The sequence below is a fragment of the Lutjanus erythropterus genome, chromosome 12 (genome assembly GCF_056507025.1).
Source record: "Lutjanus erythropterus isolate fLutEry1 chromosome 12, fLutEry1.hap2, whole genome shotgun sequence".
Lineage (NCBI taxonomy): Eukaryota > Metazoa > Chordata > Actinopteri > Lutjaniformes > Lutjanidae > Lutjanus > Lutjanus erythropterus.
The window spans coordinates 29879444-29898249 of NC_139328.1; the positions used below are offsets into that span (position 1 = coordinate 29879444).

General features: G+C 40.6%; 1 protein-coding gene across 1 annotated transcript; it reads left to right on the forward strand.

Annotated features, from left to right (window-relative positions):
• The first annotated feature begins 2725 nt into the window (after positions 1-2725).
• On the forward strand, positions 2726-16914 carry mmp14b (matrix metallopeptidase 14b (membrane-inserted)). The gene is made up of 10 exons (XM_084731847.1): positions 2726-3338; positions 11201-11349; positions 11454-11576; positions 11795-12102; positions 12518-12679; positions 13011-13171; positions 13252-13390; positions 13544-13694; positions 15049-15164; positions 15314-16914. Exons 1-10 carry the CDS (start codon positions 3240-3242, stop codon positions 15772-15774), a joined length of 1869 nt encoding a protein of 622 aa, XP_084587973.1. The 5' UTR covers positions 2726-3239; the 3' UTR covers positions 15775-16914.
• The last annotated feature ends 1892 nt before the right edge of the window (positions 16915-18806 follow it).

Consider the following 18806-nt stretch of genomic DNA (forward strand, 5'->3'; position numbering starts at 1 on the left):
TGATATTACCTTTTTGTCCAGCTGAAATTGTTAATAATTTGATGCACAGTCTAACAAAAGAATATCCCTGTTGTATCAATGTTTCATAACAGACCTGGGGCAAATAATTATCAGTGGGTTTTTTTTTGTTTTTGTTTTTTACTTTTTATTTTATCAAATAATTGGTGAATTGGTGGTCACAAAAATATACAAAAATAATAGTTTTTAATCATTTTATGTCACTATGTAAACGATTTGGGACTCATTGTGTTGTGTCATGTACCAAATCTGATCCAACTGGTACCAAAGGCAAATACTTCCCAACCTAGGTCTGTTTTACAAGACTCTTTCCTTCAGTTAAAGAGGTAAGTGATATAAATGAGGAAATGAGTTTGTTGTTGTGCTTGCCTAATTTACCTAACTTTGTTTTTCAAGAGCAAACAAGGCCAACAAACTGAATGTGTTTCTGTGGGGAATATTAAGTCTTTTGCCCCCTATCTTGTGGTTCAGATAAACTACTCACTTATGTCATTGTGGTTTACGTTTCACTATATTGTCCTGTCAAACCAGAAGCACAGCTGCAGTGTTTGTGAACCCAGTGAGGACATGGTCTTGTGTGTGACCTTTGATCTTCCGCTTTGTGAATATTATGATTGTTGTTTGGTCCAAAAGTAATATCTGTGACATTTTTTTCAGTTACTAAAACTCTAAGTTACTATATATATCAGAAGTCTATGTCTGTTTGTTGTAAGCTGTACTTTCAGTATCTCCGTATTAAAAAAAATTTGGAAAAACAAAATATTGCTCATTCATGTTTAAGAGAATTTTACTCAACAAATTATGTTGTAACTGGTTTACTGAGTTATTACTTTCTATAAACACAGCATGTATAAATGCTTATAGGCACTTGTGTGTCCAGTTATGTCAGTGATCCCTCACAGTCACATGTCATTGATCACTCCTCTGCCAAGACTATCAAGGCTTTGCTCTCTTGTGTCACATTAACAAGGGGAGTGGAGGAGGCCAGCTGTCTTTCGTCGGCCATGGCCAACAAAGCTGTAACTGAGCTACAGTGTGTGCGCACATAATAGTGTTTACGGGAAGTTCTCTGTGTGCATTTATACATTTATGTCTGTATGCATGTGCACACACAGCTTCTAATAAGCATCATGCCCACAGAAGCCATGCAATGTGATGTGAAATCTATAGCTGCCATTACCACAAACAAATGACTGCTACCACATGCATGCCAATGAGCACGCTATGTCAATTAACAAACTGTGTATGTGGCAGTAGTGGAATGTACCATAGTACCTTAACACAACCACATTTTTTAAATTGTACTTGTATTTGAGTGTTTTCTTTTCATGTTAATTTACACAACTACTCCACAACAAAATTCATTTTGCTTTACATATTAACATTTTTTCATATAAGAAATATGAAGAGCTTGTAAAATCTGATATTTTGTCATACATGAAATTACCCAACAGTGTACACTGTGTACACTTTTTGATTATTGTATTCATTTAAAAATAATAGTTTTGAGGTTTGCACTATTGGTTGGACAAAACAAGCACTGTGAAGTTGTCACTTTTGGCTTGTAATTGTAATGACGTCTCACTATTTTCAGAATTTTTATGAACCGAACCATCAATCAGTTACTTAAATGAATATAATTTGCAAATGGATTCATAATGAAAATAATCATTAGTTGCAGTCCTATATAAAATAGTTAAAAAATGAGCTCCACCTCAACCAATCACAGCAATAAAATCCTGCTTTTACATTAATAAATGAATCGGAATCATCTAATGATAATAGTACGACAGACATTTTTTTGCATTAGGTACTTCCTGATTATACTTAAGAAACATTTTCAATGCATTTACTTGTGATGAAGTATTTTTTCAGTATGGTCTTAATATATTTGTTCAAATAAAGGATCTAAATACTGGCAGTCTGCATTGATGATCAAGAAACCAAACCATCACTGTCTCTTCAAAGGCAGAAAACAAAGACTGTCCTCCCAAAGAAAGCAGAAAGCAGCATGCAAGACAAAAAAAAAATGTACATAACAGGAGGTTAAATGTTTACCTCATCTGACATGTACTGTTAAATGTATATACAACATGTGCATTAGAGGGCGCAATTCTCCCTTTTAACCATAGTTTGATATTCTGTACTGTGCACAAGACGTTTGGGCACATTGGTGGAGCACTAATTAAGAATCAGTGTTAGACAGAAGTATTAAGGTTTAAGTTTAAAATGCAATGTAGTAATAACATAAATATTTTTTTAATTCTATTAAAACCTTAACAGTATAACGCTATGAAAACAATAACAATATTTTTCTTGTTGCCTTGACAAGAGGGTTATAAAAACAGCTAAACTGTATGATGTGAAGCCATATTTCTGTTCATGGGAGCAGATGACTGTAGTGATGATCACTAACATCTATTTTTAATAAGTTAATTGCAAATGTGAGTTCATTGTGTTCTAAGTTGTTTGCTGCTGCGTAATTTATTGTATCATTCAGCTCAGTGTTTGCGCTGTCTTCTCTGTAAATAAAAACAGCTTCGTGCATCTCAAGGAGCTTTAAAGCATTTAATCACAGCCTAAGGGTAAAAGTGAATGGTGCTAAGTCCAATGCGAAGGTCACCAAGTTGATTCCAGCCCTCCATGTTAAAGGGGGCGGGCAGAGTTTGGAGGGGGAGGTTTACAACCCTCTACTTTCCAGCTTAAGGTCTCCGGGGAGTATCAAACTACCACGTCTGCAGCAGGGAGAGAGGGGAAGAGAGGAGAGGGGGATCAAAATAAGCCGACTGTAAGATAGGGGAGAGAGGACAGCGAAGAGTGAAGACTGCTTCATGAAAACAAAGTCGGCTGCAACATCTGGAGCAAAGCGCAAGCTGAGTTTGGACGTAAAATACGCACAGCCTGCAGCTGCAGAGCCCCCCGGTCAGACTTCCTGCTTCCAGTAACGTCCGATAATTTGGCTAAATTCACCTAAACGCGAGAAGAATGCACAGACTGGACAAATACCTCTCGTGGTTTGAGTGACTCGAGTGCTAAGTCGCAGAGACGCACTGGACATTGTATTTGTGCTTTGCGCCGAGTAGACCTCGGTTTCATGGGGTACGGTTTTTCACAGATAATGTTCTGACAAATAGCAAAGTGAAGTTTGCGCGAACTGTTACAGGAAGATCTGTCCGTTTTTGAGTTGCTTTTTTTTTTTTTTTTTTTTGGAGAGTCAAGTGATGGCACCAGAGCTCAAAACGCTTGTCCGACTGCTGCTGCTGGCGGTGGTGTGGGAGCTGAGCGCGCAGGGAGCGACGCAGCGACAGATCAATCCAGAGGTGAGAAAATAAATCCAGGGGTGGGGAATAGATCCAGAGATGAAGAATAAAGTCTGAGGTGAGGAGTGCAGGCTCTTAGAATCAACGTATACGGCCAAATAAATGAATCCAAAATTCCGGAACAAAGTTAATTTAAAAACCCTTAAGTGAGAAATTACGTCAGATAAATAATCCAGAATCAAGCAATAAAGCTGGATAAATAAATCCAGAATCAAGCAATGAAGCTAGATAAATAAATCCAGGATCAGGCAATGAAGCTAGATAAATAAATCCAGGATCAAGCAATGAAGCTAGATAAATAAATCCAGGATCAGGCAATGAAGCTAGATAAATAAATCCAGAATCAAGCAATACATTCAGATAAATGAATTCAGAATCAAGCAATAAAGTCAGATTAAAAAATAAATCCACAATGATGTTATAATGGTAGATAAATAAATCCAAAATAGAGACAAAGCAGAAAAATAAATGCATCAAGTGAGGTAAGTATATCCAAAATGGCTCATTAAAACCCATTACATGAATCTAGAGTTGAGGAATAATGCCCGACAAAAGCTAATGTCAGAAGGCAAGGATAAGGAAATAGGCTTTATTTAGAGTTTAGAAGTTAAAGGAAGGTCAATATTCCATGGAAGAGTGATGGATGTTTCCTGCTGCTAATGACCAATTTAATAATTTTACCAAAAAAACCCCAAAAACAGATTGTTTATCTTTGTATCATGCCGGATAATAATCTCAACAGTTCAACAGGAATATGGGAAGGGCTGTGACCCTGGGTTAAAGGAAGCAGCCCATAATGATGATAGCGCTCGTGAAAACACTGAGAAATGCTGAGGGGGCAAAAAGCAGGCGAGCAAGTGAAAAAACCAAACGAGGAGAAATGCATGACTTTGTATTGTGGTCGGAGCAGAGACAGAGGTAATTTTTGTGGGAATGGAGGAGGGGATTGATAGTTGTGGGTACAGTTTTTTTTTTTTTTCAGAGACGGGGGAGATGTAATTGTTGACATCTGTCCTGAGTTAGGGCTCAGCAGACTGGGGGGAGGTGAGGTTTACAATCTGAGAGCCCCTGCAGCACCTCAGCTGTGGTCAGTTGTGGAAAAACACTCGGCACAGTTTGAACTCTGAGTTCTGGACATTAAAGACGTCCAGCAACCCAGTGAGCTGAGGTACCAGGTCTGAATGTTGTTGTAGACCAGGGGAGACTGTTCCTCTCTGATCTGATCTGATCTGTTCTGTTCTGATCTGTCCGGTCTGCAGTATCAGCAACCCCACAGCCAGTGTGGGAAGTTCTGTGTTAATGTTGCAGGAAGTGGCATTGTTATTATACCCCTACACACCTGCTTCCTTCAGGATCATTAGTAAACATTTCGTTACTGTGTGTGAGGGTTTGTGTACATGCATGCACTTGTGATAACAGAGAGACCAAAATGTTTTTGGTAGGTCATCAGTGGCGCCAAATGTCTCTCTAATCATTGGATCCTGCCTGTGGCCTATGGAACAATAATTCCAGCTGTGCTAGTGGAAGAAAATGGAGTTAACTCCAGTGACCTACATAAGACTGTCAACGTAAAGTCATGATTCATGATTTAAACTGAAGAGCTTGCCCAAAAACAGTTTCAAAACCCAGGACTGGAAGCTGCTACCACTTTAAAATGTTATTGTTTAGATACTTGACAACAGATAAATCTAAGCCATGCATATTTTCTGATGCTGTTGAAGGACTGTTTCCTTTAGCATTACTTGTAAACACGTAGATAATATCGGCTTATACTTTTCCAATTTTAAATGCACAATTTGTAAGTTCTGCCAACAAATGATGTAGTTTAATGACATCATGAAGTAGCGTGGGATCATGGGAGTCGTTTCCTTTGTTGTTAAACAACCACCATTGCCAGTAAAAATCTACCTGACATGGCTCAAGCAGAAATCATGTTCAGCAGTGTATTTAAGTTTTATTCACTTTACATTTAGATACATTCATCGACTTCCTCCCTGACTCTCTGATGTGTCCCACACATCCTTTTTTTTTTTTACTGGAAGTTGTAGCAGCTTGCAGTGGCTAGCAGGAAAAATGCATGTTACCTTTAATAAATTCTCTATTCCTCTGGGTTTGAGAATTGTTGGAAACATTTGGAATAATGTAGTAACACAACTCAACAAAATATATAATGTATGTCTAGCATTTTTTGACATATAAATGCAGAAATATTACATGTTATAGTTTTAATATTTTCTGAAGTTGCTAAAGGATTGTATATCTGTCACTAATATTTGTAAACACAAAGGTGATATAGGTGTATACTTTCCAATTAAGAACAATTAAGAAATACACAAAAAGAGTCATTTCTGTGATTTCATTCAAAGGAAAAGAAGCAGATATTTAGCTAATCGATAGTGGCTAAACATGTAGCTATGTAAAGTTTCTATGTGCGGGATGCATATTTCAAGGAATTTTGTTTGACAACAGTTAAACACAAATAAATCTGTTATTTAGTCAAGGTAACGGTGCATTCCCTGCCATCGCTAGCTAGCTGCTATAATTTCCGGGAAAACACGGGATGCGTCAGATACATCAGGTGTTGAGGAAGGAAGTCGGCACACATGACTGAATCTAACATGAGTAAAATAATATTAATATTACCTCGTCCATGAACATGATTTATGCCTGGCTTACCTCAGATCTTCATCAGTTATACACCCATGTACCGACTACGTCTTTTGTCACAGTATTAATATGAGAGAAAGCCCTATTATTTAATTTTACACATTGTACATTTAATTGTTAAAAATTGCAGTGTAAGTGTCTCTACTGACAAAACAATCACTGCAAAATCCAATTAAATTGGGTATTTGAGCAATAAATTAAATGAATATTACTAAAACGATTTCAACAAAATAATGCTTTTGCTTAAATTTGCGGTGCTCTGACTCCTTTTGATGCTATTGTACAAATGCTTCAAAATATTTATTGCAGCAAATAATGCTAAATAACTTCTGGGCTTCAATGAAGGACAGAACTTAGATGAGAATGAACATGCTGGGTAGATCGAGCGCAATAGCTATTTTTCTTGTAACAGCAGAATAAAGAAAGTGGTCCTGTAGTTGATGTGGGTGGAAACTGAAACATGGATACAAGTTACAAAATATTGTTACTTTGGAAATAAGTTGAGTCATAGAATCCTTTCAGTTTGAGTTGATCTATCAAAAAGAACAGCTACATCAACTTTCAATAATGAATAAACCAACCAACAGAGTGCATTGAACATATTTTATAAGAGAAAGTGGAACTTTAAACTACGACATAAGTCATTTTAATGGTCAATAAAGTAGTGGTTGGCCTTTACGTAGAAAGTTTCTGTGGAAATTTGCACCAAAGTGCAGGGGCAGGCTTGGCCTGCAGTGCCCTGGAAAGTGTGTTGGTTCAATAAGTTTATATTCATTTTGTGATTCATCTCCTCTGTTTTTATGACATTTTTATAAAACCACAGCTTCCTGTGTCTTCAATTTAACTTACCCAAAGAGAGGATCTTTGTGACCTCATATGTTGCCTCCACAAAACCACAAGTCACAAGTATCAGTGTACAGTTCCTCTGTGGAGGGGGATGTTTGTGTTTTAATTAGCAATAAGTCTCATTAAGTGAGTGGTTGTCTGCTGGTCAGTGGGTGTGTGCTGGTGAGATAAACAGCCGGGGATGTAAGGATGTAGATGCAAGTCATGTCCTGTGGTCTGTGGCAGAGACAGGAAGAAGGAAGTGGGTTTCTGTTTCACCACGAAAAACACCTTGGTGTGTCAGCAACCACCTGCCTGTGACACACACACACACACACACACACACACACACACACACACACACACACACACACGTACGCACGCACGCACACGCACATCTTCTCCCATATGTGCACAAATCTACACGCACGCAGAAATGGTTACAAGCTGAGGTCATTCACTACAAAGGAAGATAAATTGGACATGAGATGAGATGATGAAAGCAAAGCAGGGAAGACAGTGAGAAGGCTGTTGCTGACTAGAAAGAAAGGCATTGTGGTGATGGGAATGATGCAATCTGGGAAAAGGACAGTTGGAAAATGAAGCAATTATCCAGTTGAATAGGACAGGATGTAAATCATCGCTGCCATGCACACATCCTGCATGAATATGTCTCTTTTCTTCTGCTCTGGAGGAGAATAAGCATTGATTTTACTGGTTAAACTGGTAACTTCATAGCAGTTGCATCCTGGTGTCTTACTGGTCATTTAGAGGAAGAGAGGAAGGAAGCGTGCAAAGTTTTAAGACAGTCGCATCCTAAAGATCAGCAGTGGGTGGCCTGAGGGCAGCCTCCCTGCGGAAAGATAGGAGGTGTTACCGGAAATAAGGTAATGCGCAAAGTCATTACCTCATTTCCTGTTCATAAAGGAAGCAGCAATGAGCCAAACTCTGGGAAGCTTTGTGTTTTTTTTTTGTCTGGAGACAAAATCCTGCCCTTGGGATTTGCTCAGGATTGACTTATTGCTCAAATTACGTTGGCAGAAATGTGTTTTTCCACTCTTTTGTAATCAGGTCTTATTGTTGTTGGCTGGAGTGGTTGTTTTAATAGACAACAGCCGGGGGATTACATACACACACAGACACACATTTAAAGACCTTGCTACATGTGTGTTGAGGAACTCCTGGCCAGAGGGGGTCAACAAGGTCATAAATGTCTTCCTAGTCTCGGGCAAATGTTCATACAGCAAGAAAGTATTTAAATACCTCGATTTTAATGTGTTGCACTGAAAATACCAACACACAAACTCCCTCGCACACAAAATCACACGCTTACAGCCAGTAACGAGCTGTTGCAAGTGAAGCGGGAGCCATAATTTCATACGTTTATGACATCTGACATAATACTGCAGCTCTCTGGGCAGAGCGAGTGGATGTGTAATGAGGAGCTGTGTGTGTGTGCTGTATACCCATGCATGCTTCAGCTGGACTCCCATCGCTGTTGACCAGTTTCTTTCCATTGGCCCTCACCAAACGGAACAACTGACTCTCTTTCTTTTCTGAAACGCAATCCCTCCTTCTCCCTCTCTCATCCTATGCAAAATGAGACATCCATAGCAACCGCTGTTTGATTCTTGTGGATCCTTCCATTAAACAATAAACTCACATCACTGCATATGAGCGAGCTGCGCCCTTTACCTCAAAATCCTGGATTTGGCTTCCTAAAAGTACCTTTGCACTATGGTTCTCTATGTTTGTTGTTATAAATGAAGGGATCAAGAGTGACTTTGACACTAAAATTTTCCAGTGCAGCAGTAGAAAGTATTCCCAACTGTACTTTGCCTCAGGGGGTACTTCAGCAGTTGCAGTTGTCAGCTGTGATTTGTTAGTACCAGGTGTTAAGAGTTCTGGAAAACTAGTTAGCAAACAAGCAGAAAATTAGTAAAAGTCATTATGAAATAGTTAAAATCACAAGCATAAAGTAATGGATTAACAGTTCAGATTATTAGCATAAATTAATGGATAAACAATTAAAATTAACATAAAGTAATGGTAAATAATTACAATTACAGATCGTCAGTGAAGGGGTATTTGAGTTCATCGGACAGGGTTGTGGTGGTACAACTGACCAAAAAGGTTGGGAACCACTGCCCTACATCAAAAGACTGTATTAGGTTGGGCTGTCATCTCCTGTGCCACTGTAAATAGTGACCATTTCCTCTTCCTGCTACTGGTGTACTTACTCAGCCCATTAGCGTGGTCAAAAATAACCAAGTGCGACGGTGAATAAGACTTTGTCAAGTCACCTGAGGGACTCATGAAAGAGGCATGGGAGCCTTAAAGTTAAAACAAATGTCCAGTGTCACTCAACAGCAGTCTTTTGACCGAACTGAGGGCAACGTTAGGATTTTGTAAAAAAGAAAACATAGTGAATATGAAGAATAAGGTTTCAAGCGCAGTCAAATCCCCTGTTAAACACTCCTTTTTTATATTCACAGTGACATACATCCGATTCTTAGATGCTGAAGTTTGTGTTTGACTTTCCCGCTCATGTGGATGTGCTGTAACAGTGGCAAACAGTGAGTCTTTATGTGTGTCCACTGGAGCTCCATGGGTGAGTCAGAACCAGAAAGGGCTCATTCAGGGGGTGAAGTCTAAACACTGAGACCTCCATGTCTCTCCAGGACAGACAGAGAGAGAGAGATTAGACCTTCAAGGGCCTCCAAAATGCCATTCACTCCTGCCCAAAAACTCACAAAAGTGTAGTCACACATAAATGTAAACCTACAGACCTAAGCACATTTTCAGATAGTCAATGTCAGCACTACTTTGCGCCGTACATGATTAGGGAGAAAATGCTGAAACAAGGCAGTTAAACATGTTTTGCCTTCATTGAATTTAGCAACCTTTAGTAACAGATACAGCAATAATTGAGCAGCTCTGGGTGTGGTTGTTCATAAGTATTTACCCTCAAGTCTCTGGGTTTTCCATAAGAGAGGGATGAGGGAGAAGAGAAGAGAAGGGGTGGAGTGGAGTGACGAGGCGAAGACAGAGACATGGACGTGGGGGGAAGAGTTTGACTTTGAGGTTTGGATGCGAGGAGGAAGAAATTCCCACTTAAATTACTGACTGACGCTGCTGCTCGACTGGAGACATCGGCTGAGGTTGCCCAAGGCCTGAGTCTCACCCTGGGACACTCCCTATCTTTCTTTCTTCTCTTTCTCAATCCCCTTCTCCGCACAAACACCCTTCACCTATCCAAATGTGCAGATCACATTAAGTCATGTCGCATCAAGCCCTAACGTGCAAGGAGACACCCCCACCCACCCACAAAAAAGGTCATTTTTGACAGGTAACCTTTCTTAGCGGAGACTATACTATATCCAAACAATAAAACACATGCTTAAAGTTCATTACAAGCACACAAACTGACTGTGCAGCAGAATATCAAAGCGGTCTCGGTTTTCACTGCGCTCACAATAGCCACAGTGTTATTTTTCAGCTCTAGTTTGAGAGGGAAGGAGTCTAGGAGAAGCTGTGTGGGAGAGGTGCGGAGCAAAGCCGCTGGCACAGGTCCAGATGTCAAACCAGCACCGCAGAGAAATGGGTTTCCAGGGGAAAGTAAGGTCAAGCTAAGCTGAGACCAATGGATCTGAAGGCACGAAGAACTCAGTGACCATCATAATGTGTGGTTGAAGGGCTTCGAATTAATTCTTTCTTCATGTACAAACTCAACAGATGAGTTGTGGATTACAACTGCCACAATCTGCACTGAAACTCAAACAAGTAGCGACATAACTTCTGTGTAGAAACTGAAGTTAATCTTTAACTCTTTGAAAAGGATTTCCTTTTTTGGTTTCTGTCTTGCTTGCAGTGTTCTTGAAACCTGATTCCTATTTTTTGTTTGAAGCTTTTTTTGGGCTTTCGCTTGGCAATATTCCGTCATGCTGACCTCAGTTTCAATTTGCTGTGGTCCTCAGCGGAGAGCTGAATGTTGATGGTTGAATAGCTTTTGTGTTTAGTCATCAAATGGAGACATGCCAGGTGTTGCTCTGATGGTCCAAATATCCAGATATCAAAACACAGAAAGATGTTATTCAAGAGCTTATTTTCGCTGTCACAGAGGAATGTGTTTTCGCTGCAGTTGTATAAAAAAACATCCTGAACTTGTATTCCTAATCAACATCATACCAAATAATTCCTTAACCCTGGCTCTGGCTTTGATAAACAACAAAAATCAGGTGATGCATCACATGTTTCTGTGTGTGCTTCCAATTTTTCTTTCTCTGAACTGAGACTGGAGTTTCCTTGGTTTCCTTTTGCAACATGTCTCGTGAGTCACACTGTTGTCTTTTCTTTGTTTTGCATTATAGTCATGGCTGCAGCAGTACGGTTACCTGCCTCCAGGGGACATGAGGACCCATTCCCTCCGCTCCCCTCACTCGGTCTCCTCGGCCATCGCCGCCATGCAGAGGTTCTACGGCCTCACCGTCACTGGCACCTTTGACGCGGATACCATTAAGTGAGCAGCCAGCACATGGCAAAAGTAGAGCCTTCCAACATGGTCATATTATCATTAAAAGTAGTATTGCTTACTTTGTTTGGATTATGACTTTTCTTTCGCAGAGCCATGGGACGACCACGCTGTGGTGTGCCAGATAAGTTTGGTGCCGAGCTGAAGACCAACCTGAGGAGGAAGCGATACGCCATACAGGGCCTGAAGTGGAACAAGAACCAAATCACTTTCTCGTAAGTTAGCAAAACTTCATGTGAAAGTGCCATGACTGCAGAGACATGAGGGAACAACACCTAAAGCTAGTTTACACTATTATTTCTTTGCTTAATTTTATGTTTTCACTCAATGAACTGATGTGAGAAAACCCAAACTGGTGAGGTTTTCAGCAGTGGAAATGCTTTTCTTATAAAGAGAAAATAATCTATAACATCTCACCCTCCCCCCTGTGCAGTATACAGAACTACACCCCGAAGGTGGGTGAGTACGAGACCCATGAGGCAATCAAGAAGGCCTTCAAGGTGTGGGAAAGTGTCACCCCACTCCGTTTCCAGGAAATCCCCTACAGTTACATTCGAGACAAAGTGGAGGAATTTGCAGATATTATGATCTTCTTCGCCGAGGGTTTCCATGGAGACAGCAGTCCATTTGATGGCGAGGGGGGCTTCCTGGCACATGCCTATTTCCCCGGTAATGGCATCGGTGGGGATACCCACTTTGATGCAGCTGAGCCATGGACTATCGGAAACAAGAACCTGTTAGGTGAGGCTCTGTTGAATCTGTGTTGAAATGGTAATTTTAATAAAAGAGGGCATTCTTTTTGTTTAAATGAAATGTGATGACACAAATGTTGGGAGTCAAGGCTCTTAATTTTGCTGTTGTGAGAAAAACACGAGCAGCAACAGGTCCAGTCTTGTTTCAGACCTTTTAGGGAGTGAATGCCTTTGGCTATGTAAATACTGAAGAAATGGAGACGTAGAGCAGACACAGATTTGCAACATCAGCTGTTTGAGTCTGACACATCTTCACATGAGGAAATGAGGAAACAGCAACATTTTGCTTCTTCTATTTTAGTACTCATTGTCTCATCATCATAAGATCAATTTCCTATTTCATGTATCTCACTTTACTTGAACAAAAAAGTCATTAAATGGTGTTTTGTTGTTGGCACTTTCAGGTAATGATATTTTCCTGGTTGCGGTGCATGAACTGGGCCATGCTCTGGGTCTGGAGCACTCCAATGACCCTTCAGCCATCATGGCTCCCTTCTACCAATGGATGGACACCGAGAACTTCCAACTTCCCGATGACGATCGCAGAGGCATACAGCAACTTTACGGTGCGTTATCAACTGTTCACCATCCAAATCACTGCCAAAAACGAGCTCTATCTCTAATTGCTGGTTGCAAAAAGATTTACATCTGTAGAATTGAAAGATAGATGTAAAATGTTGTATCTTTATGAAACTTTTCTCTAAAAGTTGTGCTACTATTTTGGTTTAATTTATCTTCAGTCGTCCGTTTTCTCTTTGTTGTCTGCTGCTTGATAACCTATGATCTTCATGAGGGATTGTTAAGTTTATTTTGATCTTACAGAACCAGCATTAGATGATGTGTACAGGTTAAGGTTGGGTCTCCAAAAACCATTTTCATATGTCCTTGTTCACACAGGGTCTGGATCAGGCCCCCAGCCACCTCCTGTAACACCCCGTACGCCATACAACAGCCCCCAGCCTCCGTATTCACCAGACAAGCCTCGCTTTGGCCCCAACATCTGTGATGGACACTTCGACACCATCGCCATCCTCAGAGGAGAAATGTTTGTGTTCAAGGTAAACCCACTTGACCTTGTTGGACTGTTGATATGTCAGTTTGTCTAGCAGGCTGTTAATGAATCTCTTTTCTCTTTCAGGATAAATGGTTCTGGAGGGTACGCAACAACCATGTTCTGGACGGATATCCCATGCCAATCGGTCACTTTTGGAGGGGACTGCCCACTCACATCAATTCCGCTTTTGAAAGGGAAGATGGGAAATTTGTTTTCTTCAAAGGTACGTTTTGCTTTGGTCTGTTGTCAAAACATTAAAAAGATTTCCTTTTTCTAAACAGTTATCATCATTCAGGCGCAGTTATGTCATAAAAGTTCCTCCTCTGTTTTTGAGTCCTAACTCTGCATCTGTCTGTCTCACTCTCTCTCTCTCCAGGGGACAGGTACTGGGTGTTCACTGAATCAATCCTTGATCCCGGTTACCCTCAGAGTCTAAAGGAAATGGGCAGTGGACTTCCCAGAGATCGAATCGATGCTGCTCTCTACTACACCCCTACTGGACAGACATTTTTCTTCAGAGCAAACAAGTTAGTCATCTTAAATTGTGCTGAACTTTCTAAACTACCGATACTGAAAGAAAATCCATTTGCGTCACCACCACCAAAACATGTTTGAATGTTGACCATATAAGGTCCAAATGCTTGAAGTCAGTCACTTATGCTGGATCACAAAATTGTTTCATCTAAACATTTAAACAAACCCAGAGGAACTTGGTAAGCCAACCCATATTTAAATCATAGTCACTGTTATAAAAAAAAAGTTGCATAAAGTATGACAGTCTGTGATTACAGTGCAAACAGTCACCTCCATAAACAAAGTCCCCAACAAGTGTGTGATTTTATTTTAAAAAATATATAAACAACTGAGATTGCACATGCCCTGTAACCAAACAACACCTTTATTCAAAGAAAAATCGAGTGTAAAGTTGGACTACGTCTGACTAGACTGATCTGTCTGACCTAGTATGGAGGGTCAAGTCCAAGTCAGCTCTCAAGTCATTCAATGCAAGTCCAAGTCCAAGTCTTAAGTGAAATATTTTGTTTTTTAGGAAAAATATACACCATGTCTAAAGTCAAGTCACAAGTCTGTTAGAGCAAGTCTATGTCTAGCTCAAGTTATATAGGTCCAAGTCAGATCTAATTTATGTCAGAGCAAGTCTCAGGTCCCATGAAGAGTCTTTAAAGGCAAGTCTAAATCAAGTCTCAAATGTGTCAAAACAAGTCTCAAGTTAAGTGTCAAATATTTATGGGCAAGTTCAAGTCTAGTCTCAAGTAAGTATCAAGTCTGTCAGAACAACTTGTATGTGTTTTTGTGACGGTCCAATTCCTGCCTGAAGTCACTCAAAATAAGTCCAAGTCAAGTCTAAGTCAAGTCAAAAGTCCTTCAGAGAAAGTCTAAGTCAAGCCTCAAGTCCTGTAGGCAAGGTTCAAGTCAAGTATCGAATCCTCTAGAAAATTAAAGTCTCAAGTCATTTGTGAAAAGTCTAAGTTAATCTTCAGGTTCTATAGGCAAGGTCCCAGTCAAGTCTAACGTCTGTCAGAACAAGTCTTAAGTCAAGTACCAAATTCTTTAAGCCAAAGAAAAGTCAAGTCTCGAGTCATTCATGACGAGTCCAAATCAAGTCTGTCAGTCTCAAGTCACATATTAAGTCTTTTAGGGCAAGTCCAAGTTAAGTTTCAATTGATTCAAGACAAATCCAAGACAAGTCTCAAGTTGTGTCTTTGTGCAAGTCAAGTCTAAAGTCAACTTCCAAATCCTTTAGGACTCCAAGTCAAGTCATAACTCCTCATAATGAAAGTGCAATTCAAGATGCAACTTTTACACGGGACTGAATGAGCTGTTTTTCTCTTTACCTTAACCCTCCTCATGCTTTTTTTTTAGGTATTACCGTTTCAACGAAGACTCACGGAGCGTTGATGATGGCTATCCAAAATCAGTTAGTGTGTGGCAGGGAGTGCCTGACAACATCAAGTCAGCCTTCATGAGCAAAGATCAAGGTACGGGTGTTGTGTATAATGTTTCATAAATTATTGTTGTTGTTATTGTTGTAGATTATTGTCACATTGTAATGGAAACTGATATTTGTGGAAGTTGCTTTTCTTTTTAGTTCAGGTTTGTTTCTCATGTATTTTCTTCCACCCATCAGCATACACCTACTTTTACAAAGCCAACAAGTACTGGAAGTTCAACAACCAGATGATGCGGGTGGAGCCAGGATACCCCAAATCAGCCCTTCGTGACTGGATGGGCTGCCCCAACGAAGACCCCAAGACGGACGGAGGAAGAGGCGGCGGCGGACACGACAAGGACAAGGAGAGGGAGAAGGACAAGGAACGGGAGGATAAAGACAAAACTAGAGATAGAGAGAGGGAGAGGGAGAAAGAGAGGGATAAGGAGACAGAGAAGAAGGAGGAGACAGAGGTGATCATTATTGAAGTGGATGAGGAGGAAAGCACTGGTGGTGGCAGTGGAGCAGCGGCGGTGGTGGTGCCGCTGTTCTTGTTAGTGTGTGTGATTGCGACGCTGGCAGCCTTGGTGTTTTTCCGTCGGTACGGTACCCCACGTCGACTCCTCTACTGCCAACGGTCTTTACTGGACAAGGTGTAGATGGAGGAGGGGAATTAGGGAGGAGGTATAGAGGAGGGAAAGACAGGAGAGAAAGAGAAAAAAAATGGAAGGAAATGTTTAACACAGATAAGAGTAGGAAAGAAAGAGATAAAACTGAGGACAGAGCAGAAGGAAAAGCACCAGACTTGCATTTTAAAATATTCTTACCACTGCCAGATTCCTTTTGCTCTATCTCTCAACCACTCCATACTTCATTTTTTTTCCTTTTTTTTTCTCTCCTTCCTGTTTCTGCCTGCCTCGTGGTTACTGACGCCAGCTCATTGCTGTTTGTTTTAGCTTTTTTCAATGTCTTAATTTTAGTTTTTGTCAGTGGTCAGTGTTTGTGTCCTTGTGAATTTCCGCTTTGATCCTGCATCCTTACGACGCCCATTCTCGCATGTTCCTTCAAGTAAGCAAAGAGCGTGTTTGATCGCTCGTTCCTCCCCCCTTGTTAACTTGCACACACTCACATTAACACAAACATTTGGAAACCACAGTGGCGCGTAGTCATTGTGTTTCTTAATCTTCCAGTAAAGAAACATGTCAGAGCCAGTATGGACCATAAAAGGGAATCAAAACATTTGCTTAAGTTCTTATGAAGCATGAGATACACTCATATCAGAGTAAAGTAATAAATGCAACTGTCTTTTCCTTTTTTATATCAATGTCTTTAGTGCTGATTATTATTATAAATGATGTTGTCATGATTATTATGACTATTACTATTATTGTTGTTGTCCTCTTTGTAAAGAATGTGTTTTTGTACATTGTCATTAAAAAGTCCTGCTGGACAGTGACATACAGTTTTGAAAGTGGCCTAATTTTATATATGTGGGAACAGTGAATGGGGAAGGGGGTTATGTATTCTTGAAACTTGATTGTTTTTTTTTTTTTTTACCTTGAAACCATCTCAAATGAAAATAAATTCAAGATCTGAAAATGACTCCTTTTTGTCATTGTACTTGTTTACAAATCATGGTGCTACATTTCTAGTCAGGGGTTATAAGCAGTTTAACAACAATGATAATGATACTAGTGATAATGATGATAATGATCTAGATTTCTCAATGAGATTGTGTGTGTGTGTGTTCTTACTTATATTTTAAGCTTTTCTTACTAAATAAAGTAATTTCAAAAGGCTTTCTGTGCTTTGATTTTCACTTAGTAAATCATTTACTTAATCTTTCTCCCTTTATGCTATCTTTCTGTTAACTGCTTTAAGCTCAACTGGAGCCACGCGCTCCCTTTAATGCAGTAATATTTCCAATAAGGGCTAACTGCTTTTATATAATCCAGCTCTTACCTGCACTCCTCCTTTCTCATATCAATCACATCGCTCCTCTGCCTGGTCTTCCCCAGTCATCCTGGACCTCCAGGTTTCTTGTTCCCCGACTGCACCACTCTGCGTTACTAGGGCTCGGAAACTGGCAGGCCAGAAACTGGGTCGGAAAACACGGACTGGATCCAAAGCTTAAGTAGAAACAGGGACGAAGACGATTGTGTGAAGCTGTTGCTGCACAGCAGGAAAACATATCTCAGCCATACGGTTAGAGAGAAAGGGTGCGTGTGTTCTTGTGTTTCCATACTTACGAGGACCAGAACTCCTTCACAAGGGTAGGACAATGAAGAAAGTCACGCAAAGTGGAAGGCATGTTCTATTCTTCAAGGTTTAAAGGGTTGGATTTGGGGTTCAACGAGCTGTTAAAAGGTTTAATTTTTTATGATGGCTCAATGAATAAATGCAAGTCCTCACAAGTACAGCAATACAAACATGCTCTCATGCATGTTTTGCACAGCTATAAATGCCTTTATTTGTACATTATGCACAGTGCATGCGTGTCCTCCCATCCACCATGTGCCAATAAAAGCTCAAACAGCAAACTTAGGCGTCTCCCCACTCGTTAATGATCCCACTAATGAACAACTGCCACACAACCATCAGACTTCACTGTAAAGATGACTGATTGCAAGAGAAAGAGAGTGGGTGGGGGTTAGTACCTCTATGATATGTTATGATTACAGCAACAGGGCTTTATGCAATTAAAATGATGAGGTATTTTCCTATTGTGCCGAAAAGATTTAGGGCGCCCATTTGTCTCCACTTTGCTGCAGTGTTTTGAAGAGCTGAGACTGGGGAGAGGAGTCACGAGGCTTTTTGGGGGGGGGGGGGGGGGGGGGGGGGGAGGAGACGAAGGAGGAGTGAGGAGGGTTAAGTCACATTTGGAGGCCAGAGATGGAGCAGAATTCCATGAGCAACATCTGGAATTCCAACTGCATCATGTAGGCCAGACACACAGCGGGACATGAAAAATAAGGGAGTGGGGGATGGGAGTTGGTTTGGATCTGTTTAATTGGGTTTTTTTGGCAACATCAAGATAACAATAAAGGATATGTAAGGAAAAAAATGATGTGTTCTTGGAGTTTTCTTTCTCATTGGTAGGTTTCAGTAGGTCTCTTTATTTGTGCATGATGTTTTCCTTGCACAAACCATCTCCTTGGACACACACAAGTCATACATTTAGCTGTGGGTCACTATTTGATGTTTTCTGTCTTCCCCAGCTGATTCTGCAGAGCGAAGAAAAGAATCGCCTCAGCATAATTCTTCCCCACAGTCCTCTCTTTTCTCCTCTCTCTGTGTAACCGGAGAGCTTTTCAGCACTGTCTGCGAAATGACTCACTTCGTTCTCACAAAGCCCAACAAAAGACCACACCACAATGCCGGCCCCTGGCCTAGTCCAGCCATCTCCATTCCTCCGGCTCTCACATTTCACCCAGATAAATGAAAAGGTAATTTCTGGTCTTGATTCCAGTGCTACTGTCCGCTTTCTACAAAAAGCTGATCTACAGACACCTCACATCACAGCAGCGCTACTTGACAAACGTCATTAACAAGCTCCTTTTATGTCCCTGTCTTCCTCTGCGCTGGACACTTCCTGTGGCTGTTACAGTTGGCATGTGTGTAGCTTGCAGGCTGATGAATGGAAACTTCCAAACAGGGGAAGTCCTGCTCTTGGCTATTGTGTCCCATAATA

What these genes read in the sequence shown, in the direction of transcription:
- mmp14b (XM_084731847.1), top strand. Translation starts at nt 3,240, where the DNA reads ATGGCACCAGAGCTCAAAACGCTTGTCCGACTGCTGCTGCTGGCGGTG. An exon ending in AAGAACCAAATCACTTTCTC is followed by an intron (nt 11,577 to 11,794) that starts GTAAGTTAGCAA and finishes CCCCCTGTGCAG; the next exon opens with TATACAGAACTACACCCCGA. An exon ending in GAGAAATGTTTGTGTTCAAG is followed by an intron (nt 13,172 to 13,251) that starts GTAAACCCACTT and finishes TTTCTCTTTCAG; the next exon opens with GATAAATGGTTCTGGAGGGT.